Consider the following 26,353-nt stretch of genomic DNA (forward strand, 5'->3'; position numbering starts at 1 on the left):
GTCTCCGCAGGCCTGCTGGGGTTCGGCGTGAGTGGCCGTCGGGAAAACCACTGCGCATGCGCGACAGGAGCCTGGCGAAGGGGTTAGTCCCCGGTGGGGAAGCTCCTTGAACGACTAGGACACCTCGGGCGAGCCCCGGGGACCTTAAGGAGGGGGAAATGTGGGATGCAAATGATGGCCCTTGGGCGGGGCGAGGCTGAAAGTTGCAGGACTCAGAGAGGACCCTGACTGGAAGGCCGGAGACCTGGGTTCTGGTCCGCGTTCGGCTGTGGACTCGCTGAGAGACCCTAGGCAAGTCGCTTTGCTCAATTTTCCCCACCGGATAGAGAGAATCTGTGCGTCCGGAAGCCCCTCACATCCCTAGCTGGCTGGCTGTGTGGTTGGGTGGAGATCTCTCGAGATCTGCGCGTCGCAGGCGGCGAGCCCCTTTTCTGCTAGCCCCCACAATAGACCAATAGCTTGGGCCGCGGCCCCGGCTTCCCCAGAATGGCGTTGCCTGCGGCGGAGGCCTCCTGGCGTCCCCAGGCCTGTGGCTGGGTCCCCGTGGCACCTCCCTCCGTGGGGGCCGTGAGGAGCCGTCCAGCGATCAGCCTGATGAAAGGATCAGAGAACTATCATTCCTATGTGCGCATTTGTATTTAAGGTATGGACCCGGTTTCTAAAGTAAATACCTATTCAGAGAGTTTAAACTCCAGCAAGCAGTCAGAAAATCAGACCCGCAATGAAGTCCCTTACCTAAAGTGAATGCATCATAACTATTTCATTTAAAAAGGACCCATCTTTATAGGAAGGTCATTTCCTCAGGTTCAGCTTGCCAAATATTGGTGGGAGTGACTTGCTCGGTTGACAGTGTTGGCTCTTTCCGTTCTGTTACAGATAGTAAGTGTCTGGACACTGTTGAAGACGCCAGCGGTGCTCCCGCCAGAACAGAGACACTAGCAGGTGTGTAAAGCTGCTCATGCTTCTATTCTGCTTGCTTCATTTCATGCACAGTGACAGAAGGGCCTTCCTGAGATTGCTGTCACCTTACCTGCCTGTCACTGTCACCTTCCCGAGGCTGGCCTATGTATGAGTGTTTTGTCATGTGCGGTCATGGAGGTCAAGGAGGAGGGAGAAAAAAGAAGCAGATGCTGAGGCCCCAGAAGACATAGTGGGAGCTAGCTGGTTCCTGCAGTGCCATGAGTAAGGGGCACTGCACTCCCTTCTAAATTACAGTGAACCAGATGCCCAGCCCAACAGCAGGAGGTAATCCTGCTCTTAGTTTTAGAATCAATGTGTCCTACCCCAATGGAGATTCCTGTTTGCTACTGGCATCCAGTTCTTAGGGAATCCAGATCATATTCTCACATTGGAAGGCTGACATCATACAGATGACATCCTTTTTCCTTAGTCACCCGAGTCTGTGAAATTGTGTGAGGGCCATCTGTGCATTATGATCTGGCTTTTTGTTGTGATGCATCCATGAGTCCAGCTCCCCCATGATGATAGATGGGCCGTCTTCCTCAGGTGCACATGGAATGAGAGACTGAATTAGCCAAACTGGCTAAACAGCTGCAACATGCACAATATTGGTGGCAACTGAATAAGGCTAGGCATTGTGCTGCATTTTGAGTTTCTACCAATGTGGGAACCAGATCTAATACTATAAGCCCCCAGACCCAAGCCTGAGCACTTCACTAAGACTACCCTTCAAGGTGCCATCCATTAGCCTCACCCCTTTGATAATGGGATCTGGGGTACCAGATCCCATTAACTTCATTGTCAGAAACAGAATTCTACCACTTACAGTGGTGCTGCTGCCTTCTGGATACCAAGAATCCAGCACCCAGACTCCCACAGGGCCTCCTTCTTTCCATCCAGTGGCTTGGGTGGTAAGAGGGAGGTATTTGGCTAAAGCATCTTATTTATTCAGAATAAATTTATAGCTGCTTAAAGATATTTTTTAGGTTTATAAACTTCTATTTGTTTCTTTTTTTAAAGATTTTAGTTATTTTTAGAGAAAGGGGAAGGGAAGGAGAAAGAAAAGGAGAGAAACATCAATGTGTGGTTGCCTCTCCCATGCTCCCTACTGGGGACCTGGCCTGCAACCCAGGCATGTGCCCTGACTGGGAATTGAACCAGCAGCCCTTTGGTTCTCAGGCCTGCATTCAATCCACTGAACCACACCAGCCAGGGCCATTTTTAAATGTATTTTATTGATTATGCTATTACAGTTGTCCCAGTTTTTCCCCTTTTGCCCCCCTCTACCCAGCACCCTCCAGTCCTTTCAGCAATCCAGTCCCTTCTAGCCTGCAAAGTTTATTTTGAGAAATAAGCTTGACAGTCTTATGGGCACTCCTGTGTAGGTAACTAACTGCTTTTCTCTTGCTGCTTTTAAGATTCTCTCTTTCTCTTTATTTAACCTTTGGCATTTTAATTATGATGTGCCTTAGAGTGGGCCTTTTTGCATCCATCTGGTTTGGGACTCTCTGTGCTTCCTGGACTTATATGTCTATTTCCTTCACTAAATTAGGGAAGTTTCTTTCATTATTTTTTCAAATAAGTTTTCCATTTCTTACTCTTTCTCTTCTCCTTCTGGCACCCCTATGATTGAAATGTTGGTGCATTTGAAGTTGTCCCAGAGACTCCTTACCCTATCCTCATTTTTTTTTGGATTCTTTTCTTGCTATTCTGATTGAATGCTTTTTTCTTCCTTATGTCCCAAATTGTTGATTTGATTCTTAGCTTCATCCACCCTACTGTTGATTCCCTGTAAGTTTTTCTTTATTTTGCTTAGTGTAACGTTCATTTCTACCTGGTTCTTTTTTTTGCTGTTGAAGTACACAGTGAGTTCCTTAAGCATCTTAAGTGTTTTGAACTCTGCATCTGATAGATTGCTTATCTCCATTTTGTTTAGCTCTTTTTCTGGAGTTTTGTTCTGTTCTTTCATTTTGGCCTTGTTTCTTTGTGTCCTCCTTTTGGCAGCCTCCCTGTTTCTATGTATTAGGTAGAGCTGCTTTTACCCACTGTCTCAGCAGCATCACCTAATGTAGGAAAGTGCCCAGTAAGTTGGATGGGGCAGAGCCTTAGGTAATCACCAGGGCAGGGCAAGTCATATGAATCAGGTTGATGGAGTCTCCAATATGGTGTTGCTGCTCTGTGGCTCTGTGTGGGGGAGGGCTCAGAAAGGGGACAATGGTTGCTGCCTGGCCTCTGGAGTTTTGTCCAGGAGGAAGCTGTCCCCTGGCACTTACCCTGATGCCAGACACTTCAGCTTCTCCCTGTATGCCACTAGTGCCCTTCAAGCTGCTGCCCTAATGCTGGAGCTCAAAGAGAGTGAGTCTAAGTAAGTCCTAAATTCGTTGCAGGCCCTTTAAGAGGAGATGCCTGGGAATCCCGCAGTTTGTTCTGCCACCACAACCCCCACTGGTTTTAGAGCCAGAAGCTATGGGGACTTATATTCCTGGCACTGGAACCCTGGGCTGGGTAGTCTGGTGTGGGGCTGGGATCCCTCACTCCCAAGATACCCCTCTCAGTGTTTATCTACCATATGTCGATGTGGGACCATCGCTGCATCTCCATCCCTCTTGCCCTTCTGAATGAACATGACTTCTTTAATTCCTTGGTTGTCAGACTTCCATACAGCTTGATTTTCTGACAATTCTGGGTGATAGTTTTGTAATAAGGTTGTAATTTTTGCTGTGATTGTGTGAGGAAGCTGTGTTTACCTACATTTCCATCTTGACTGGACGTTGTTTAAAGATTTTTAAAGTCAGTTTTTCTCAACAGAGGCATAACTGGATAATGAAACCAGTTTCCTTTTTAATTTTTTTCTTTTTTTAGAGGGCCAAGCCTTCAAAGACCTCAGGGACTTCTCTCAGTACCCACAGAAATCTACACCCTGGCAATGACACGTAGGGACTTTTTCTCGCTCTACGTCTGAATGACTGCCAAGAAGGAAGGCAAAGGTAGAACAGTTGGATCTCTGGCTCTCCCCGTAGCTTCTAATCTCAAACCCTATTAAACTCCTTTCTGAACCCAAGGACAAAGCTCACTTGAACAAATGATTTTGAGTCATGAATGAAAAATCTTGCTCTTTCCATAATGAGAAAGAATTAAAAAATGGACAGGTAAGCAAGCATTTCTATTTGGGGGAAAAAAAGATGTTGGTTTGGGATATGTCGTCACTAATAAGAGCTGGTATCAAGAGAACATAAAGCTTTGCTTTGGTAGTGGACAGTTACATTTTTTTAGCCTTTTGCTATTATTTGCTATGTAGCAGCGCTACAACAAGTGACACTGTGAGCATCTCATTTTGCATGTGGATGAGTGTGTCTGGTAGACGAATCCTGGAGCGCAACTGCAGCCCCAAAGTGTGCAAAGCACGTATGATTTTGTCAGGTGCTGTCGAGCAATAGAGGTAATAACAGTTCACTCTGCAGGGTTTGGTCTTTGATAATATGCTAACTAAAAAATACTATCTAAGAGTAGTTTTAGTTGACATTTCTCTTACCATGAGTAAGGTTGAGCATTTCTTTATATTTAAGAACTATATTTCCTTTTGTGTAAACTGCCCATATCTATGTCTGTTTTACTACTGCGTTTTTTGTTTTGTTTTGTTTTTTCTTACTGGTTTGTAGGGCTAATTTTTAACATATTTAGTAAATTAGCCCTGTATTGATGAGATGAGTTGCAAAAAGTTGGTCCAGTGGGTTTTTTTCAGGCTCTAATAAGGGACAGGTTTGGCTGAGCAGAAAGGGCAAAAGTGAGGGGACTGCCTCACTGAACTTCACTTACTCAGAGCCCTGAGACCTTTAGCAGAGCCAAGAAATCTGTATATCTCTATAAGATTTTTTTTAAAGATTTTATTTGTTTATTTTTAGGGAGGGGAAAGGAGGAAGAGAGGGAGAGAAACATCAGTGTGTGGTCGCCTCTTGTGCACCCCCTAATGGGAACCTGGCCCGCAGCCACGGCATGTGTCCCGACTGGGAATTGAACCAGTGATCCCCTTGCTTCACAGGCTGGCATTCACCCCACTGAGCCACACCAGCCAGGGCTATATAAGAATTTTGAGATAACATTAACTCAGCTTTTTGCAGTTTTTGAAACTAGGTTAAACAGCTTTCTTTTATAGTATTCTTTGTAGTTAATGTCTTAGGAGTTCACCAGTTTTTATGTGTGTGGTACTGGGTAAACGTGTGACACTTAAGCTGTTGTCTGTGGGGACTGGCATGAGCCCAGGAGATTGACTCTGGTTTGTCTTTCAGATTGAAGGTGTGTCTGCTGGGTATTCTCCACCATGTGACAAGGACAACAGCGCTCTTCTGGCATTCCGAGAAATTCCTGTACATATTGCCCACACCATAGTACCTCCTGCCAGTATTAGTTTTTGTTGCATGCCACTGTGTGGTGCCAGGAACACATGACACAGGATGGCATAGGCCTTGTCCTCCAGGAGCTCACACTCAGGGGAAGGCGTGTAGGGCCAAACAGCCAAAACAAGCTCTATCTAATAAGATCATTGCTATAGTGAAGCAGAGTATAAAGTGCAGCGGGAATAGCAGAGGCATGCCACAGTGTCAGCTGAGTTAGTTGTGTGCATTTTTGTTTGTTTGTTTGTTCACGGAAAGCAAACGCTTATCCCCACATCACCCAACTTCTCATCGTAGTTGGAGCGTTCCAGGGGCCTCTCTTTAAGACTGGCTTTAATCAGCCCATCAGAGTAGACTAGATGTGTCTGGCCTCCAGCTTCAAAGACATTCAGTACAGTGGGTGGGGTGTGTTCACGTGGAGGGGGGACATCAATTCCACCTTCATACTAAAGATCGCCGCCCCCACAGATCTCACAGTTGAAGAACCACCGCATCCTTCAGGCCCTGACAGCAGAAGCCTGTGGATGGGCGCCGGGCGGTAAGGTCCTTTTCGGGCCCCTGGAGCCTGGGTGGGGCCCACGTCAGAGCTCCCCCGTGGATCTGCTTTTCATCATTTGAATTTCTCTCACTACTTGTTCTACAGACGTTTGTAGATTCATTATTCAAGGGGAATTAGAATCAACACTGGAGGTCAAAAGATCTGAGTTCTAATCTAGCCCCACTAGCCCTGCTAGTGACTTCCCACTGTGTGCCTTTGGGCGAATCATGAAATCTCTGTGTCCACAGTAGAAATATTAATACCTCTTTTATCCTTCCAAGGATATTATCATAATGAAATGAGACAGTATATGCAAAAAGGCTTTGAAAAAGCATCCTATTTTACGTGCTTCGCTTGGTTCTTTCCTACATTACTATATTTAAAGTTCATTCCACAGAAAGGCATAGTCACCAATTCAGAAGTGCCACTGCTGGAGCCAAATAGCTTTGGCTTAAATACTGGCTCTCTCACCCACCATCTACATGAGTTGAGCAAATTACATAACCTTTCTAACCCTCACTTTTATCATCTATAGAAAGGATTGTATCAGAACATATATGATGGGGATTTTGTAAGGATTAAATGAGGCAAGGTAAAGTGCTTAGCACACAGAATGTAAATCGCAGTGAGACCTTGCAAACAAAATATAATCTCCAAAATAGGAGGCTTATTAAAATATTCCAAGGCAGAAAAATTATTTGGAAGTTGATGAAGTATATTTTAATAGTAGTTTATTTTTACTGTGTGGTGGCAAACCTAACATTTATTAGAGATTTTTTACCTTAAATGCTAAAATATTTTATATTTTAATACAGTTGGCATTATGTGCCAGATATTTTTAATTGTTTTAAACAATTATAATTTATTTGAGATTGTGCTCAGCTAATTTAAAGTAGCAGGCTGACTAAATCAGCAATGCTGGTTACCATGTGAGTAAGTGGAGAGCTTAAATAAAGAGGCAGTTGGAAACAGGAAAAAAGACAGAACCATACCTAAAGTGAGCTGCGTTTATTACCCTGGAGATTTGTGTTGCCTGTGTGTTCTGTTAGGAGGAAATTAGTATTCATATAAGTATCATCTTCAGATGGAGAAGGAGTCTGCCTGGTTCCAAAAGGAAAGGAGAGACACTCTTACACGGTTTGGATATTTGTCTCCAGTGGTAGGCACCAGATGACTAGGTGCCTAGGTTACCAGGCAGTTACTAGGTTGAGACCTGTACTTCCAATTGACTAATCTACTATGACAGCAAAGTCCCATACCCTTGCTGGCGAGGTTTCTGCTCCTTGTTCACAGTCTGTTGAGTTGTTTGCTGGTGAGGGCGTGTGGGGTGAAAGATTGGTCAAGTTGCTTGTCACAAGGACCTGAAGGGTAAAGAGTCAGTGAACCTGGGCGTGGCTCAGGGATGAGGGGTGAGGAGCCCCTTCAGCATCATAACGAGCATTCGCTGCTGCTGTTCCACTCTTCTCGTTTTGTTCAGCCACTTTGCCCCTCATTTTTATCTCCCAAGGGTCCTACATGCTAGAAATAAGTTTTGTTTGTTTGTTTGTTTGTTTGTTTTACTATTCATGGTTGAGTGTTCTGTATCCTGTTGAAGTTATCCAGCTTGGAAGCCCTGAGGCTCTGTGTCTGCTGCCCAACCCAGAGTTTGGGGCTGGCGGGACTGAATTTCCCAGAGGTCCAGACATGCAGGACCCTAGACTCATCTCATCTGCCACCACTGTTCACTGCCCTGCTGGGCCCAAGTCCACGACTGTGACCAGACTACCTAATATATATTGAGCACTTATCTTTGGGCCACATACTCCCCTGAGAAACTGGAGTTACATCATCCTTACACTAGTCCCATGAGTGATGGTAGATGGTTGAGTAACTTGCCCAGAGAAAACAGCTAGTGAGGGGTGGAGTGGAAGACGTGCCCCAGCAGTTAGACTCGAGAGTGTGCTTTTAGTAACCGTCCTCTACTGCTTCCTAGCAACCCTCTCTTCCTCATTATCCACTAGTGTTCTGAGTTTGGGGTAGGATTTTATTTAATTTGCAAATATACTTTCAAAATAGTTTGTCATCATGGGATGTCCTCAGCCAAGCGTTCAAGACAGAAAGGAACAATTCTAAACTGCTTTTATCACTGAGGCTAGAGGGATCACAACTTCGGGGGTTTAACTGGAGCCCTTCATTCTTCCCACTATTTGTTCATGTCCTCCCAGCAAATGGGAAAAGCCAGGGACAGGACAGCTACTGGCAGTTTGGGCTTGAGAGTGACACCTGTGCTTTGGAGACAAGGGCTGTGTAGTGGCTCTAGAGGACCTGTCCTGCTTCTTTTTTTCCTCTGCTCCCCCCCCCCCACCTTTATTGCGCTATTATTCATCAAATGCTTGCTGAGCACGTACGTACCGTATGTCGGGCTGTGCGCTGGGTTCTGAGAGCCCTGCCCTCATGGAGTGCCCAGTGCAGTGAGAATGATGGTCACAGCACTATGATGAGGCATCCGGGTGAGGGCGCTGCTCAGAACTGGCGGAGGGATGGGAAGGAGCTGCAGCAGAGGGGCTGGAACCTGGGGTGCCGACTCAGCAGAGGGAGAGCAGTCTGTGCCAAGGCCTGATGGTGGGAAGTGTGGAGGAACTGTGCCAAGGCCTGATGGTGAGAAGTGTGGAGGAGCTAGGTACTTCTGTGTGTCCTAGGGCAGAGCTAGAGAGGTATGGAGGGTCCAGAGTGTGAAGGTACTTAAATGCTATGCTGAACGGTTGGCTTTCACCTTGAGAGTTTTGACCAGGTGGGACATCAGATCTGCCTTTTCAGTAGCTCACTCTGGCAGCCATGTGAAGAGGGAGCCTGAGGGCAACAAGACCCAAGGCAGGTGGATGCGGCTGGGGGCTGACCGTGAGCCAGACTACCTAGATCTCAGAGGGTCTCCTTCTCTCACCATTGCAGTTGTGAGCACGGAGGTGCTCAGAGCCCAAGGAGAATGGGAAGCCGTGGACAACATCCAGCCAGAGACAGGTAACTGTGAGAATAAATAGCAGCTGATTTTATCTCCATGTAATCAGCTGCCGGTAAAGGCACCGTCTCACATGTGAGGCTCATGTCTCTGTGACTCTGGGATTAGGAGACAGAATTATTGAGTGGCCTTATTTGAGCTTTGTGACAAAGAATAAAACTTCCAAAGCCAAAGACTACATTCTGGAGGGAATGGGAATGAATGGCTCGGGGAAAGGGCCGAGAGAAGACAGGGAGGACCTTGGTCAGGGTCTGCCTCCGCAGGGCGACAAGACTAGGCAGGAGGGTGGAGGCAGGCAACCAGGGCCTCGGTGTGAAGTTGAGCAGGTTGTTCACTGTACAAGGAAGCCCCTGGAGTTGGGGGCTGAAGTCTGCTGGAAGGCTCCAAGGGCTTGGTGAAAATGGTCTCACATCCTTTCTGAGAGCTACAGGGAAGCAGAACTAAGACCCATGTGTAGCCTGAGTCCCACTTGAGCTCCTGGAGAGATGTTACTGTTAATTGATGAGTTAATTCCCTATGGACTGGAACAAAGGATAGAGAGGGGGTCATTCATATGCAGGGTACGAGAAGGAGCAGAGTAGAAACTGGGAAAGACCCCTAAGCAAACCTGTGGCACGCTCTTGTGTGGGTGCCTACTCCAGTCAGTGACTGGCCACCTCACAAATGGGTAGAATTTAGGGAGCCCGTGAGGGGCATATGTATCTCTCCTTGCCGCATAGGTTGGCGGTCTGAAAGGCCCAGCAGACAACGCCAGCCCCTTGAAAGAGGATTAGTTAGTAGCTTTGGGTGTCTGATGTTCATAGCTGGAAGCCAGGTCTGGGTTTAGAGGCGACCACTGGAAGGCCTCAGTAAATGGCTGCTGACAGAATTTCAACTGTTGTAAATGCTGGGGTGTCTTCCTCTTCATTTTGCCACAGGGAGCCAAACCAGCTCAGACCAGCCTGGGCAGCTCATCTCCTTCAGTGAGGCGCTGCAGCATTTCCAGACTGCTGACCTCTCCTCCTTCAAGGTATGGCAGTAGGGAGGTTTGGAATCCAAGCAAAGCACCTTCTTCCAGGAGCCAGGTTTTTATCCCATCAGGACAGGGCACAGGGCAAGCAGGATGGAAGCTGCCAGCTGAGGGCCCTGTCTTAACCAAAATAAAATCTTAGGCACAGGGTCATGGTTGCCAAAGACTCGTATTTATGCAGGGCTCCAGTGGCCTTTCTGGGGCTGTAGCCCAGAGCTCGTGTGACCCTGTCATGCAGAGGTCCCTGTAGCTGCTCCCTGCTCTTCCTTCCATCATAGGGGTGGGGAGGTCTGGAGTCAAATGCTAGGTAGTTCCTTGGGGAAGCAGGGTAGACTGTCCAGAGAACTGAGCTATTTGTGGCTAATGTAAGAAAATCTTCATTCCCTCAAGGTATCAGAAGCTATCTGGGAATTTAAAAAACTATGTAAGATTGAGAAAAGAAAGAATATTGAGACTAACAGCTGGCAAGCTTTCTGGGGCATCTTGAGTGACCAGGAGTAAGTTTAGAGGAATGGGATTTCTGATCTTCTACCTGGAACCTGGCCCAAGAGAGAGGCTAAGAAGACAGGAGTCAGGTTGCCAGAAGCTGCCCAGATCAGTTTGTTAAAAGACCCGTGACAGTGGCCCTGAGTGATGAGAAGTCAGCATGGCTGGTTTGGGAAGGGCTGGTTGTAGTAGTGGCACAGGCTCTAGCTACCCCTCAGAAGTATCTCCCCAAAAAGGTCTCCACTAAACTCCCGTCCCCACTGGCTGTCTCATCCTGGAATTTGAGAGTGCTGCTAGATTTTATAAACTGTGTCCTTTGTGGAGAGACAGACAGACACACAAGGGCTACATACAAGCAGCCGTGATGGGAAGCCCGGTCTGGTGTTTGCGAGACCGTGTCGGGGAGTCCCTACAGCCAGGGCTCTCTAGCCTCTGTGACAGTCACTGGAATTGCTAGTTCTGGAAGAGCCCAAAGGACTAAATGTAGACAACTGACTGATAATGCCTAGGCTTGGGGTCCTCTCTCTCTGTTACAAAGAACCTGGGAGCTGGGAGAGCCTGTCTCCAGGGATTCCACATGTGCTTCATGCTTCTGCCCCCTTTCCCTGGCCCAGAGACTAGCCCAGGGGAACTACTTCTTTCTGCAAGAACAGTCTCTGTACTCAGCCTGATGATAAGTTCATCAAAGCAGATGAACCCAGCACACTGCCCATGACCTGCAACTTTCTCCCCAGAAAAGAATCCAACCAACAATCCGACGGACTGGGCTCGCTGCCCTCCGGCACTGCCTCTTCGGGCCTCCAAAGCTCCACCAGGGCCTCCGTGAAGAAAGGGACTTGGTCCTGACCATTGCTCAGTGTGAGTGCACTGGTGAGGTCAGGCAGACAGCACTGTTGGCCCACCCTGGTACGGAGCCTCCCCCAAGGGTCTTGCATTTTCCATGTTGGTGTGGGGAGCAGGAATTGAGGGGTAAACGTTGGGAGAACAGGGTGTCTTGAGTACAATCTAGACCTACCTTGAGAAGCACTCAGCCTTCCCTCAAAGGGCAATCCAACAGAGAGCATGCATGTGTCTTGGGGCAGGTGGCCTGGATAGCCAAGACCCAGTGCATGGCCGAGTCCTCCAGACCATCTACAGGAAGCTGACGGGCTCCAAGTTTGACTGTGCCCTCCTCGGAGATCACTGGGAAGATCTGGGCTTTCAGGGTAAGAGAGAGGAATGGTTCTCCTTCTGTTCCTGGACCTCTGATTCTAGGACCAGAGTGATCTCTTCCTGTCATGCCAGCACCATGGGACAGGGTATCTGAGGGAAGGGGGGCATCCAGGGAGAGGGTGGAAGGGATGCAAAGGCCTTGACATGAGGCATGCTGAACTCCGATAAACTGTGCGGCCCAGGCGGAGAGAGTGACAGGAGAGGCAGCCAGCTGTGGCCTTGTGGACCATTGTAAAACACTTCTCTGAGTGAGCTGGGAACCATCGGAGTGATGTGATGTAGAATCTCGTTTTTTCTTTTAAATTTTCCATGAATATGGATGAAAATTTTATTTTATTTTATTTTTGAGTGAAACAAAATGATTTCTCCTGGTTTTGGATTGTGCTACTCTTCAAAATCATCAAATCATGCTTGTGTAGAATAGGAAAATATCTTAATTTTTTTTTTGTTTCAAGTGTACAATTTTATTACACATTATTGGTCTACATTATTGTGTTTTCATTCTCCAAAGTCAAGTCTTTTTTTTTATTTTTTATTTTTAAATATATTTTATTGATCATGCTATTACAGTTGTCCCATTTTCCCCCTTCACTCCCCTCTACCCTGTACACCCTCTCCCACCCATATCCCCCCCTTTAGTCATGTCCATGTGTCATACTTATAAGTTCTTTAGCTTCTACATTTCTCATACTGTTCTTACCCTCCCCCTGTCTATTTTCAACCTACAATCTATGCTACTTATTCTCTATACCTTTTCCCCCTCTATCCTCCTCCCACTCCCCTGTTGCTAACCCTCCATGTGATCTCCATTTCTGTGGTTCTGTTCCTGTTCTAGTTGTTTGCTTAGTTTGTTTTTGTTTTGGTTTTAGGTGTGGTTGTTAATAATTGTGAGTTTGCTGTCCTTTTACTATACATGTTTTTTATCTTCTTTTTCTTAGATAAGTCCCTTTAACATTTCATAAAATTAGGGCTTGGTGATAATGAACTCCTTTAACTTGACCTTATCTGAGAAGCACTTTATCTGCCCTTTTATTCTAAATGAAAGCTTTGCTGGATAGAGTAACCTGGGATATAGGTCCTTGTCTTTCATGACTTGGAATACTTCTTTCCAGCCCCTTCTTGCCTGTAAAATCTCTTTTGAGAAATCAGCTGACAGTCCGATGGGAACTCCTTTGTAGGTTACTGTCCCCTTATCTCTTGCTGCTTCTAGGAATCTCTCCTTCATTTTCATCTTGGCTAATGTAATTATGATGTGCCTTGGTGTGTTTCTTCTTGGGTCCAATTTCTTTTTTTTTTTTTTAATATTTTATTTATTTATTTTTAGAGAGGGAAGGGAGGGAGATAGAGAGAGAGAGAAACATCAATGTGTGGTTGCTGGGGGTTATGGCCTGCAACCCAGGAATGTACCCTGGCTGGGAATCGAACCTGGGACCCTTTGGTTCCCAGCCCGTGCTCAATCCACTGAGCTATGCCAGCCAGGGCTGGTCCAATTTCTTTGGGGCTCTCTGAGCTTCCTGGATTTCCTTCAAGTCTATTTCCTTTGCCAGAATGGGGAAGTTCTCCTTTATTATTTGTTCAAATATGTGTTCAATCTGTTGCTTTTCTTTTTCCCCTTCTGGTACCCCTATAATTTGGATTTTGGAACGTTTAAAGATGTCCTGGAGGTTCCTAAGCTTCTCCTCGTTTTTTGAATTCTTATTTCTCCATTCTTTCCTGTTTGGTTGTTTTTTTCGTCCTTCTGGTCCACTCTATTGTTTTGAGTCCCAGTTTCCTTCCCATCACTATTGGTTCTCCATGCATCTTCCTTCATCTCTTTTATGATAACCTGCATTTTTTTCATCTAATTTGCGCCCAAAATCAACCAATTCCGTGAGCTTCCTGATCACCAGTGTTTTGAACTGTGCATCTGATAGATTGGCTCTCTCTCTCTCTCTCTCTTTCTCTCTCTTTTGGCAGGGAGGGGTCTGGTCGCTGCTGTTACGGTGAGGGGCAGAGCCTTAGGTGTTCACCGGGGCTGGGCACCCCAGTCGCTAGATTGTGACGTTGTATGTGGGGGCAGGGGAGGGGGTGGGAGGGAACAGTGGCAGTAGCTCCATTCTCCTGGGACCTCAGTCCCTTCTCTGGGATCCTGGGTTGCACGCTCTGCCTGCTCCACAATCGCCGCCACACTGGGTCCGCCAGCTGCCGCTTGCATACTCAGGGTCTACCCGCTGCTATCCTGCGCGCCCCAGATGCCTTACTCGCTCCTGGTTGCCTTATGCGCCCTATTCTCCCTGGTCTCCGTGCGCCTCGACCTGCGCCCGGCTGCTCGTCTCTGCCCCTCCTACCGGTCTGGATAAATGGGTCTACTTCAACTTCTTGGCTGTCCGACTTCCATTCAGATAAATTCTCTGTCAGTTCTGGGTGTTATTCTGCCTCTAAATTGTTGTTGTTCTAATCTTGGTTGTGCGTGGAGGTACAGTGCATCCACCTATGCCTCCATCTTGCCGGAAGTGGAAAATATCTTAATTTAAAAAGGATACTCGATACACCCATAATTAATGGGTAGTCTGCTGGTATTGAGGACATGTTTAAGCCCTTTATTTCCCCTCATTTATAATTGTCTTGAATATTTCCTCTGTTTACATTGAAAATCCACGAGCGTTTGGTTTTTGTCTCAACCATTAAACAGTTTAAAAATCCCAAGAGAAGAAGCAGAATCTATTGTATTTACCCATATATTTATTCTTTTCATTGTTCTTTCTTTTCATCTGATTTCCTAGATTCCTTGTTTTATCATTTCCTTTCTGTTTCGGAAATATCCTTTAGCCATTTCCTTATGTAGGTCTACTGGCAATAAATTCTCTTACTTTTCCTTCATCTGAGAATGACTCAATTGCCCCGTTATTCCTAAAGGGTCATTTCTCTGGGTATAGAATTCCAGGTTGGCAGCTCTTGTTCAGCACTTGAAAAATGTGCTGCTTCCTTCTGGTCCTGATTATTTCTGGTGAGAAAGCTGCTATAATTTGAATGGTTTCTCCCTGCTGGTTAAGGAGTTGTTTTTCTCCCTTTCTGTTGTCAAGATATTTTTTCTTTTCTTCCTTTTTTAAAAAAATCTTTTTTTCTTTCTTTTTTTTTGTCGGGGAGGTCTTTGGTTTGCAGCAGTTTGGTTAGGATGAGTCTTGGTATGGATTTCTTTGGTCTTACTCCATTTGGGGTTTGCTCAGCTTCTTGAATTTGTAGGTTTATGTCTTTTGCCAGATTTGGTAAATGTTCATCTGTGACTACTTGGAGGACTCTTTTCAGCCCCACCCCCACATGGGCTCCGATGACACAAAAGCTGTCTCTTTATTTCTGTTGCACATGTCCCGCAGGTTCTATTGTTGTTGTTGTTATTTTCATCTCTGTTATAGCCCATTGATCTCCAAAGTACTGTTCATTTTGTTTTGTTTTTCCCCTTTTTTCAGCATGGGTAATTTATATTGTTCCATCTTCAAGGTCGCTGATTCTTTCCTGTTGTATCTCTTCTGCTGCTGAGCCCATCCATCGAGTTCTTAATTTTAGTTCTTTTTTTTTAGTTCTGAAGTTTCTGTCTGGTTCTTTACATCTGATATTTCTTTACTGAGACTTTATTTTTTCATTTGTTTTCTAAGTGTGTTAGTAATTATTTATCAAAGGCACTTTTATGATAACTGCAGTGGTCATTTTCTATTGTTGCTGTAACAAAGTATCCTGAGTTTAGTAGCTGTAACAACACAGACTGGTCAGTTCTTTAGTTCCAAAGTTCAACCCGGGTCTCACTGGGGTGAGAGCAAGGTGGCAGCAGAGCTGCATTCTTGTGGGCTTCAGGAGGGCCTCTGTTTCCTTGCCTTCTCCCCCTTCTAGAGGCTGCCCGCCTGCCTGCCTCCTTCTTCATCGCATCTCAGAGCCTGAATCTGCTCTCAGATCTGTGTTTCCTCTTTCACTTCTTCCCTTGGGCCCACCCACCCAGATAATCCAGGATACTTTCCTTATCTGCTGACGAGCAGCCTGCAGTCTTAATTCCCCCTTGGCCTGCAACATGACCTGCAGGTAGGTTTTGGGACTTAGGACAGGGATGTCTTTGGAGGGGCCATCATTCTTTCTGCCTGCAGCAGTTGCTTTAAACTCCTTACCAGCTAATTAAAACCTCGGTGTTCTCTCAGTGTTGCTATCTACTGATTGTCTTTTCTCGTCCAAATTGAGATTTTCCTAGTTCTTGGTGTAACAAGTGTCCCAGGCATTTTGGGTATTGTGTAATGACACTCTGGGTCTTCTTTAAATCTTCTGTTTTAGCAAGACTCCTCTGATACTGAGCCAGTGGGGAAGGGGCATGTCACCGCACTACTGCTGGGTGAGGGTGGAAACCCAGTTACCCCACTTGGCACCCACTGGCCAGTGGGGGCCAGAGTGCCTCATCACTGTTCCCATGTAGCCTCCACTGACATCCACGTCACTTCCACTGATACCCCCAGAGGGAGCAGGGGTGCTCCTTAGCCCCAGGAAAGGATAAAAGTCCCACTTTTCTGACTGCCCCGCTAAGGGCATCTAGTTCTAGTTAGGGGAAGTCTAGGCTCTCTCCACTTGGCCTATGACTAAGTTGTTGAAGCTCACAGGAGCAGGAGTTGCATTAAGCATTGCTCCCTATCACCATGTTTCCTCATGGTTTCTGTTATAGGAGCAAATCCAGCCACAGACCTGAGAGGAGTGGGCTTCCTCGCCCTCCTGCATCTGCTGTACCTGGTGATGGATGCAAAGACCTTGCTGATGGCCCAGGAGATTTTCCGCCTGTCTCGTCACCATATCCAGGTGGGGCTTTGGTGGGAAGCCCGCAGGGAGAGCTGGGGAGCTGAGGCCTGGGCACAGGGCTCTTCTTAGCTGCCAGGCGGGCCTCCTGGGTAGAATCTTGGGTCACTGAGGGCTCTTAGGACAGCTGAGGCAAAGAAGGCGTGGTCTTCCCCTGTCGGTGCTGGGATCGGAGCTCCGCCACTTGTTAGCATGTGTGTCAGGGGTCACCTCAGTTCCAGAGTCTTGGGCTCCTCATCTGCACAGTGGGAATCCTGGAAACGTCAGCTGGATAGTTGGGAAAATTACACGAGGTAATGTATAAAAGCACTAGGCATAATTGTGATGTTAGTGTTTCTCCTCACACTCCCTGAGGAAATCCTTGAGCCTGAAGGAGGAGAGTCTTTGTGTGGCCCAGAGTTTGCCTCTGAGGGTCAGGTGACGTGTGGATGTACTGACAGGCCAGGAGCGGCTCCTGTAGGCCCAGGTGTCTGTCCAGGCCTGCTTTGTGGGATTGGGTTTGATATTTTCCGCAGTTAGTAAAAAGTGGTACTCCCTCCATTAAAAAAAAAAAAAACAGATTTGACCTGTTCTTGCCATTCATCTATCCCAGATTCATGGGACCTGGAATTAATTCACTAAACAAATATTTATTCAGCATCTCCTTGCTAGTTGTTGCTCTTCATGCTTTGAGATACATCAGTGAGCAAAACTAAGATGCTTCTAGCAGAGGAGACAAGACAGTAAGCATAAGACGTACAGAAATTATGGGGTGTGTTTGATGGTGATAAGTGCTAAGGAGAAAAGCACAAGTAGGGTAAGGCTTGGAGAATGTGGGGAGGGGGTTATAGTATTTCATGGAGTGGTCATGGTAGCTTTCATGAGAGAGCAAGACTTATAACAGGCCGTGAAGAGGGGAGGATGTTAGCCAAGCTGGTTTCTGGGGGGAGAGCATTCATTCCACACGGAGGGAGCAGCTGCTGCACGGTCCCACAGAGGGAGTGTGTCCCACATGGGAAGGAGCTACAGGAAAGCCAGCTGGAGTGGAAGGAGGATGAGAGGGCAGGAGGAAAGGAGGTCCCCGGGTGATAGGGACTAGAGGGCATAGTGCCTGGCAGGTATGATAGGGACTTTGGATTTTTCTCTGAGCAGAATAAGGGTTTTCAACAGCCTGGAGTACATGATTCAGCTTGAAATTTTTTAATGGATCCCACCAGCTGCCAGCTTGAGAATAGTCTAGGGCAGTGATTTTCAACCAGCATGCCACAAGAGGCACACGGGTGTGCTGCAGGATGTTCTAAAACATGCAGCACCTGACTGTTTAGTCAGGGGCACTGGCATCTTTTTCCCGTCAAGTAAGAAAATGATACCAGTCAACACAACAATAGCCATCCAGTGTGAATGAATCAAACTATACCTATTTTTTTGTCAGCTCAAACAAAAAATGTATTTTTTGGAGTGCCACAGATTTTTAGTAATGAGTTTATGTGTGCCATGAGATGAAAAGGGCCGAAACCCACTATTCTAGGGCGTTATAACCAAGCCAGAGATGACGGCGGTTTAGAGCATGGTGTTCTCAGAGGAGGTGGTGTGAGACGGTCCAACGCTGGCTATAGGATCTCAAGCGTATGGGCTCAAGAGAGTAAATCCAGCATAATTTTCTGATAGACTGGATATGGGTGTAAGAAAAAGAGAGGAGCGATGATTTTTAATCTGAGCACCTGGAAAGATAGAGCGGCCGCCAGCTGTAAAGAAAAGGTAAGAGCAAGTGGGAGGGTTCAGTTTGCCGTACCAACGTTAGGTTGAGGTTGAGCACTTTTCGTAAGGACGCTGCAGATGTCACGTGCCCTTCTCCGTGCCTCGTGCCAGGAGCACGTAATGCCAGCAGGTCTCACTGCTGGCGAGGCCAGCCTGGACTGTGCGGGTAAGGAGATAGCTGCTGGGTCTGCACTGTGAAGTCCCTGGTTCTCCCTCCGTGATTAATAACCGTGTTGAGGAAAATAATTTGTAACTATGCAGATATCCTATTTGTCCTCAAACTTTGTTCTAATGCCAATTTTCTGTTTCCCTCGCCCTCCTACATTTATTAATTCTATAAGAATTAATAAAATTTGTAAGAATTGTCTGTGCTCTTCTATTCTTCAATTACTTTTTATACCAGCGTGGACTCACGGATTATTTTTAACCCTCTGTGTTATAACCCAACATTATCATTTCTTTCGTTGCTCAAATTGTTCTGTCTTTGGCCATTTGAACGTTCCCGCAGGGTGGCCCTTTCACCACGCCCTATCCCGAGAACTTTTACTCTCTGGACACCAAAAGGTGATCTAAGTTTATCTTGTATTTTCCCTGAATAATTCCCAGCCCTGGAATCAACCACTTCTCCAAGGAGCCCTTGTTCCTTAAATTAGAGAATGATATTTAGAAACCAAGATCTGAGTGCCAGGCATTCTCACTGCTATTAAGATCTCACTCCTTCTAGGCCCTCTCAGCAGACTGAGCTAGTTACATGTGTGTGTTGCTGGCTCACTCCCAGCTCTGGTAGGAGAGGTCTTCAGGAGCCCTTCACAGAAACAGGCAGGCCGTGTGCCTGTATGCTGCCTGAGGGAGAGGAGCCTGAGAATGAGTGGCTGAAGGTCCAACCTGCAGCATTTCAATCAGATCATTTTATCTTATAAGGCTAGAGTTGGGCAGGCCTGAGGTGTTGTTGACCATATTAATCCTTAAGTCCCAGGACCTCAGTTTTTTTCCTTTGTAACATGCGAACGTAACTCCAGCCCTGTAAAATTATTCTAAATTGAAGATAAACTATGTATGCCCTGTCTGATAAGGCTCAGTGGATTAAGTGCTGGCTTGCAAACCGAAGCATTGCCAGTTCGATTCCCAGTCAGGGCACATGCCTGGGTTGTAGGCCAGGTTCCCAGTAGGGGGCATGTGAGAGGCAATCACACAGTGATGTTCCTCTCCCTTCCATTCTCCCTCCCTTTCCCTCTGTCTAAAATAAATAAATAAAATCTTTTAAAAAAAGATAAGCTATGTGAAGTATCAAGCACATTAGTTATTTAGTTAGTGTTACTTATCAAACTAATTTGATTTCAAAAAGTAAAAATACATTTTTTGCATCTTATCTATAATACATACATAAATATATCTTATGTGTTTTAAATCCATGAAATACATGTGTGCACACACACACACACCCTTCGTAAAGTAGGACCTTCGAACCCAAAACTTCTTAACTATAAAACAAATAATTAGACAGTTCCTGCCACGTAGGCATTTTTTAATGTATAATGTTTACTATATATATCTGTGTTTTGGGGGAAAAACACTCATTAAATCTTAAGACTTCACATGTCCCCGTGTACAGCAGGAAGCACTGGAGGAGGCAGGAACGGGACTTCATGAGTCCCAGGTCTTGAGACACAGCAGGACCCCACAAGCGAGAATGTGGGTGTATTCTGTGGTCGTCGTGATTCAGGGGGCTGACATCCGGGTCGGGTCTGAGAACTGTACCAGTTAGCTTATGAAACAGTGTGGTCTCTCACATTGACTCTGCTTCGTTACAACAGACTTCTGGTGTTGAGGAGTATCTTAGCCATCACTGGTCCAGCCCTCATTTTAGAGGTAGGGAAATAGAGACCCAGAGAGGGGAAATGGCTTGTCCACGGTCCCACAGCTGATGATTTCCTATAAATCATCTCAGATCTCAATTTCTCCCTTCTTGTGACTTATGAAGACTCTCGGAAGACCTTCCTGCAGAAATATAGAAGCCAGAGCAGAGGGTTATGGCCAATTCAGAGTCCTTCGTTTGTTTTCAAGGATAGGCCTGAATGAGGTGAGGGTACCAAGCATGTAAACGCGGGAGGGAGGAGCATCCCAGACAGGGAACAGCAAGGTGAGAGAGGAAGCACTGGGCACTTGATCTTCACGGACCCCGGCTGACCACTCTGACCAGTCTGTTCATCCCTTCGCTTGCTGGCCTTTGTGGAATTTGCTGGGGGGGGGGGGGGGGGGGGGTTGTTTATTCCGCAGTACTCTTGTATGCATGTCAGAAAATATGGAAAAACAGTAGCTTATTAAATAAAAGGGCTGGTATAGGTATCATTTAGCTGTGGTTTGAGGCAAGTCTCTGAACCTCTCTATGCCTGTTTGCTGTTTTATGAACTAAGGGTTTGGCCTAAATAATTCTAATATCCTGTTCAGCTTTTTAGATACATAATTCCTTGAACTATTAGTAATTCCAAGATTTTAAAATAAAACTTGATCTCAAGAGGCTATGGATCTTACCCCTGCTTAAGAGACAGAAACAGATGGGTCCTGGTACAGAGTATCAGAGGAATTGTTAAAACTTTTCCTTATGGAAATCAATCTCTCTCTATCTCTGTCTCTTTAAAGATTTTATTGATTTATTTTTAGAGAGGAGAAGGGAGGGAGAGAGGGAGAGAAACATCAATGTGTGGTTGCCTCTTGTGCGCCCCCTACTGGGGACCTAGCTTGCAACCCAGGCAGCATGTGCCCTAGACTGGGAATCAAACTGGCAACCCTTTGGTTCCCAGGCCTGCACTCAATCCACTGAGCCACACCAGCCAGGGCATGTTTATGGGAATATCTTTAATTACAAATAAAAATTTTATTCAAGTTTTCTACTTCTTGAGTCACTTATGGTAATTTTTTCTAAAGGAATGTGCCCATTTTACTTAAATTGCCAAATATATTAGCATAAAGTTGTTCACAATATTTTCTTAATATCCTTTCAAGGTCTTCAGGTTCTGCAGTGATATGCCCTTGTTCACTCCCAGTGCTGGTGATTTATGTCCACTCGCTCTTTTCCTCAATCAGTCTAGCTTGCAGTTTACCAGTCTTACAGACTTTTATAAAATAAAATGTTTTTTGGTTTAAAAGAAAAAAAGATCCTATGAATATTGAAAACACAGGGTTTTCTAGGAGGCAGATATGAAATTGGAGTAACAGCTGGGGGATACAGCCCTGCCAACAGCCATTCCTGTTTCTCTCCGATGGGGAGAACTAAAGTTTCAGGTGCCTGTGGTACATCCTGCCAAAGGGGAACTGGCCCCAAACTAGAAACGCTGGGGAGATGGACCCCAGGGCTCCCATGGGCCCTGGCAGTGTGGACGTGCTCAGCCCACGCTGTCCTGAGAAGGAGTGCTGCAGCAGACACCAAGAGATGCAGCCCACGGGGACGAACCGCGGGCACGCACGTTGTAGTGATACTCACTCACACACAACAATTTGTATTTGATCGCATCAGCATGACAAACCTACAGAAGGGTAGGGCAGAAATGATCCTTGTGAATCTCCTTTTCACTGTGAAGCAGTGTGAGGATCAGAGAGATCAAGTACTTCTGCCCAAAGCTGGGTGGCTCGTAAGTGGTGAAGCTGGGCCTGCCACCCACGTCTCCCGGCAGCTAGTGGGCGGGCCCCTGACAGCAGCGGTTCTCCGCCAGCAACACCAGTCAGAGACACCTGGGGGTGCAGACGCCCAGCACCCTCCCCAGAAGTACTGAATTGGAATCTCCAGCAATGGGGCCACGTCAGCAGCCACCAAGGACAACCTGGTCTTCCTCTTCAGTATTCAAAGGTGTTTAAGCCCAAACATGAGGCATGAAGAGAAGTGAAATTCTATTTTGGTTTTTTTTTTTAAGATTTTATTTATTTACTTTTAGAGAGAAAGAGAAGGAGAGAAACATCAAGGTGTGAGAGATATATCCATCGGTTGCCTCTCACACACCCGCAACTGGAGACTGCTAGAAAAGTCAAATTTTAAATGGAAACTCCAGTGTCCAGGCCTGGTTTCCTCTGCTCTTAGTCAGTCCCCCACACCCAGCCTCAGTGTAGTATTTTAGAGCGAAGGGACACTTTTCAGATCCAAGGGAACTGCCAAGGGAAAGGAGACACTTACACCTGAATTCCAGATTTTCACTGCTTTTTAATAAGTGGGCTTTAAAAGAATGTTCTTGAAAGTGAATGAATGCTAGGTTTAAATCTTCTGTTAATTATGTTGCTACCATATTCTTGTTCCCTTATTTATTTTTAGACTGAAAAAAATCAAGGGAAGGGGTGATGTTATGCAAGTATATATGGTAATTAAACAGGCAATACATGAAGGTATAAATGACCTCAGCCACACACACTGAGGCAACACTAATAATTATGAACGTTTGTGAGCACCTACTCTGGCTGATGCTGTGCATGTGTGATCTAAATTGCTCCTTAGAGCACCTCTGTGAGGCAGGTTGTGGGACAACAGAACATGTAAACCATAGGTAATTAAAGCTATCTCAGAATTTTTGTATTGATTAGTGTCTTGACGGTACCCAGCATGGCCCTTGTATCGGGGTGTCAGGGTCCCCAGGAACCCTCAGGTTCTCCGACTCACTGGGAGGACTCGCAGCTATGATTTAGCACAGCCAGAGCAAAATCAGCAAAGGGAAGAAGTGCATGGGACAACATCCGAAGGAAACCAGGTGCAAGCTTCCAAGAGTCCCTCCCAGTGGAGTCACACCAGACACACTTAACTCCTCCGGTGTTGCACTGTGCAACAAATGAAGTGCTGCCAACCAGGGAGCTCACTGGAGATTCAGTGCCTGAGGGTTTTGGGGGGGCTGGTCACACAGGCCCCATCTAATTAGCCCATAACAGAATTCCAGAAGGGGAAGCAGGTGTTTAACACAAACCATATTATTTGCACAAAGAATTTAGGCACAGGAAGTCGTGCTGAGGGAATGGGGGTAGTATCTCAAAACCCAAGCTCCCAGATGCTAGCCAAGGGCTAACCTTTAGGCAGGCCTTTCTGAGGACAGCAGTCTCGGGCCTGCTGCGTTAACTCAGCATTTATTTGCTTCTTGATTTTGCGAGATAGGAAAGCTGGGTCTCATAGAGTGTGGGTGGCCTTCCTAAGGACACAACAGCTAGCAGGTGGTGGCAAGGCCAAGCTCTGGGATCCAGGTGTCAGGGGAGACCCTGAGCAAAATCTTCAGACCCTGAGGAGCCGAAGATCCTCTACAGCTCAGCCACCGCTCTCTGACTGGACCCTGGGCCGTAACGGACATACTCTGGGTCTGCAGTGTCCAATCCAGCAGCTAAACAGCTGTAACTATTGAGTACTCGAAATATTGCTAGGATGACTAAAGAGTGGCATTTAAATTTTGTATAACTTACAGTTAACTGAAATTTAAATGTCCATACGGGACAGCACAGCACATCATAATGTAATGAGTTTTCTTCTCAGGGGAAGTAGATGGGATAAACAGACTTTGTCTCTGGCTCTAAACTAAGGAATGCACTGATCTGAGTCCCTCTCAGTGGATGTCCTTGTCTGTGTGCAACAGTGCAAACTAACAAGTAATATGCAAAAGCTTTTCATCTGCTTAGTTTTTTGTTATTAAATAGGAAGGAATTTGCTTCTCCAAAAATAAAGCACTGCAGTGCACCCCCCGCAGGGGATCCTGAGGCCCAACCTGGTGAAGTGCCCCGGCTGTACTCCGTGCTGCCCCCTCTGGGGAGTTTGGGCTTCACAGCCAGTCCTGAGGCCTCGGTTAGGAGAGAGGGGATGTGCCAGCAAGTCAAGGCTGAAATTCTACCTGTTTGCATCTTTTCTGATTTTGGATGAAATGCTTATGCGCAGTCAAATAACTAGAAGCCTAGAGAAGGGAAGAAGTGATAGTTAGGTACCTGGGCCTCACTCCTCTTGTGTTCATCCTGGCCCCAGGGGGTGACAGGGTCCTCGGGTGGCACATGGATAGGTCTGGTGAAGGCTTACGAGAGCTAATGGATCCAGATGTTGAAGAGGCTGGAGAACTCTCCCAGGAGTTTTGCAAACCAGCTCTGGAGTGAATTAACCTCAGTTGGAATCCTGGTTCCAGTGCCTTAGGGAAGAGATATTCAGGGTCACTGAACCTCAGTGTCCTCATCTGTAAGATGGGACGGTCATGGTGAACATTAGGTGTAAGCACCCATAGTATCGCAGCTGCCTCTGGGCCATGACTGTTGTCACGGCCTTCAGGCCAGACTGGGTTGTGGAAGATGGAGAACACAGAAGGCAAGACCTGGGCTCCCACTGACCTGGTACCACTTCCATTGCAGCAATTCCCCTTCTGCTTGATGTCCGTGAACATCACCCGCATTGCGATCCAGGCCTTAAGGGAAGAGTGTCTCTCCAGGTGAGTCCCCACACTGCTCAGCCCCCAGCCCAGCTCATTAGTGATCCAGCAGGGCCAGGTTCCCTCCCTCCCTGCCTCATTCTCCCCAGCTTTCTTCCTCACCTGCTGGCTTCTGGGGGCACTAGGCAAAGTCCCCGTGCACCCGTGCCCATCCCTCAGCCCATCCCTCCTCCCCAAGCCTGCCTCAGATGTGAAGGCCTTCTGGGGAACAGCTCCCCTGGGAGAATAGTGGGGGAGGGCGCCCAGATGTCAGCTTTTGTCCCCTGCTGAGCAGATGACCTCCCTTGTCCTGCAGGGAGTGTAATCGGCAGCAGAAGGTGATCCCAGTGGTGAACAGCTTCTATGCCGCCACCTTCCTCCACCTTGCTCAGGTCTGGAAGACACAGCAGAAGACCATCTCGGACTCAGGCTTTGTCCTCAAAGGTGTGCTCTTTCTTCTGGGGAGACCTTGCTCCTGAACTGCTAGTGTCCCCAGGCTCAGGGGCCCCAGGGTGGGGGCGAGACCAGTTTTGGCTGCAGTCCCCTTCCAGCCCACCCTCTGGGGCCTGATAGTTCTCCTTTCTCTGCTACCATCCCCTGCGTTTCTGCCCTCATACCCACAGTGATCCTACTTTCTGAGTCAAAGCGGGGTCTGACACTGGACTGACTATTCAAAGTTGCCGTTGTCCTGGCCAAGGTGGCGTGTGGCCCCTGGGGCACATGTGGCTCCTTGATCTCCCCCTCTGGTGAACTCCCCCTCTTATAAGTCTCCTTTGCCTGCTCTCCATAGGCTCAGGGTTGGGTGCACTCGCTTGAGCTGCTGGGCCCCGGACTGTGCAGTCCAAAGCCCCCTTAAGCCTTTTGCTCCCCAATGTCTTCTGTTCCAGACTTGGAAGCGTTGGCCAAGAAGAGCCCAAGGCGGCTGCTCAAGACCCTGGAGATCTACTTGGCCGGCGTATCGAAGGGACAGGCCTCCTTGTTGGCAGCGCAGATGTGCTATAGGGCACAGGCCCCTCGCTCCAAGGATCTCACTTTCACGGGTGTGTGTGACCTGCCCCCGCCCTCCTCCAAAAGCACACGGCTGAGCTGACCAACCTGAGGCTGGCTGGCTGAGGGACTGCAAGGCTGGGCCGCCGGCAGGCCATGTCAGGAGCACCCTGCCTGGGCCAGGCCCTTCCCATCTCAGCAGAAGGGATGTAGGCAGCTCCCAGGCCTGGTCAGAGGAACCGAGGACACATCGGGCATTCAGACTTGACCCACTCCCTACAGATCTGCTTCCGAGCAAGAACTTTGCTGGAACCTTCGTTGGGCCACAGGTTACCAAGTTGGGTTCCAGGTCATCTTGATGAGAATGAAAGGATCATGAGGTGGGAGAGCCCCATCTGGATGTTCACACATCCCCACATTGAAGGACATTCCTAAGCAGGGCTTTCAGGCCTGTGCTGGCTATAACAGGGACCAGACAGGAACACAGGGTAGTTAGAATTTGAAGGGAGAAGCTAGCAGTGGCAGCAGCCAACAGGGGGCAGCATGAACCAGACCAAGCTACCCAAGGCTGCAGCTGGGCTGGCTTCACTCTCCTCCATCCAGCAGGCCAGTACCTGGGTCCCCCTGGGGTTTCTGACCTTGTATTTATCCCACTCTCCTATCCCCGACCTCTCCTCCCTGCGTTGTGTCTCCACTGCTGCCCAGCCGCCTCCCAGCTGGGCTTCTCCGTGGAGCCTGCGCAGTTCCCATCAGAGATGGTTTTCTAGTCTGGCTGAGGGAAGGAGGACGTTCACACATCAGCAGTTACTGAATAAAAGAGTTGTTCTGGGA

General features: G+C 47.3%; 1 protein-coding gene across 4 annotated transcripts; it reads left to right on the plus strand.

The window, feature by feature from the left end:
• Positions 1–54: 54 nt before the first annotated feature.
• Positions 55–26,353, plus strand: ELMOD3 (ELMO domain containing 3). Of its 4 annotated transcripts, none has more exons than XM_028516817.2 (13): positions 55–291; positions 877–942; positions 3,823–4,109; positions 5,247–5,324; positions 5,820–5,889; positions 8,818–8,886; positions 9,802–9,893; positions 11,114–11,285; positions 11,462–11,584; positions 16,267–16,397; positions 24,480–24,556; positions 24,852–24,979; positions 25,423–26,353. In XM_028516817.2, exons 3-13 carry the CDS (start codon positions 4,056–4,058, stop codon positions 25,623–25,625), a joined length of 1,197 nt encoding a protein of 398 aa, XP_028372618.1. In that variant the 5' UTR covers positions 55–291; positions 877–942; positions 3,823–4,055; the 3' UTR covers positions 25,626–26,353. The 4 variants fall into 4 exon arrangements, with proteins under 4 accessions (XP_028372618.1, XP_028372619.1, XP_035884119.1 ...); XM_028516818.2 differs by having other exon boundaries at positions 11,114–11,237; XM_036028226.1 differs by having other exon boundaries at positions 58–643.

The sequence above is a fragment of the Phyllostomus discolor genome, chromosome 6 (genome assembly GCF_004126475.2).
Source record: "Phyllostomus discolor isolate MPI-MPIP mPhyDis1 chromosome 6, mPhyDis1.pri.v3, whole genome shotgun sequence".
Classification (NCBI taxonomy): Eukaryota; Metazoa; Chordata; class Mammalia; order Chiroptera; family Phyllostomidae; genus Phyllostomus; species Phyllostomus discolor.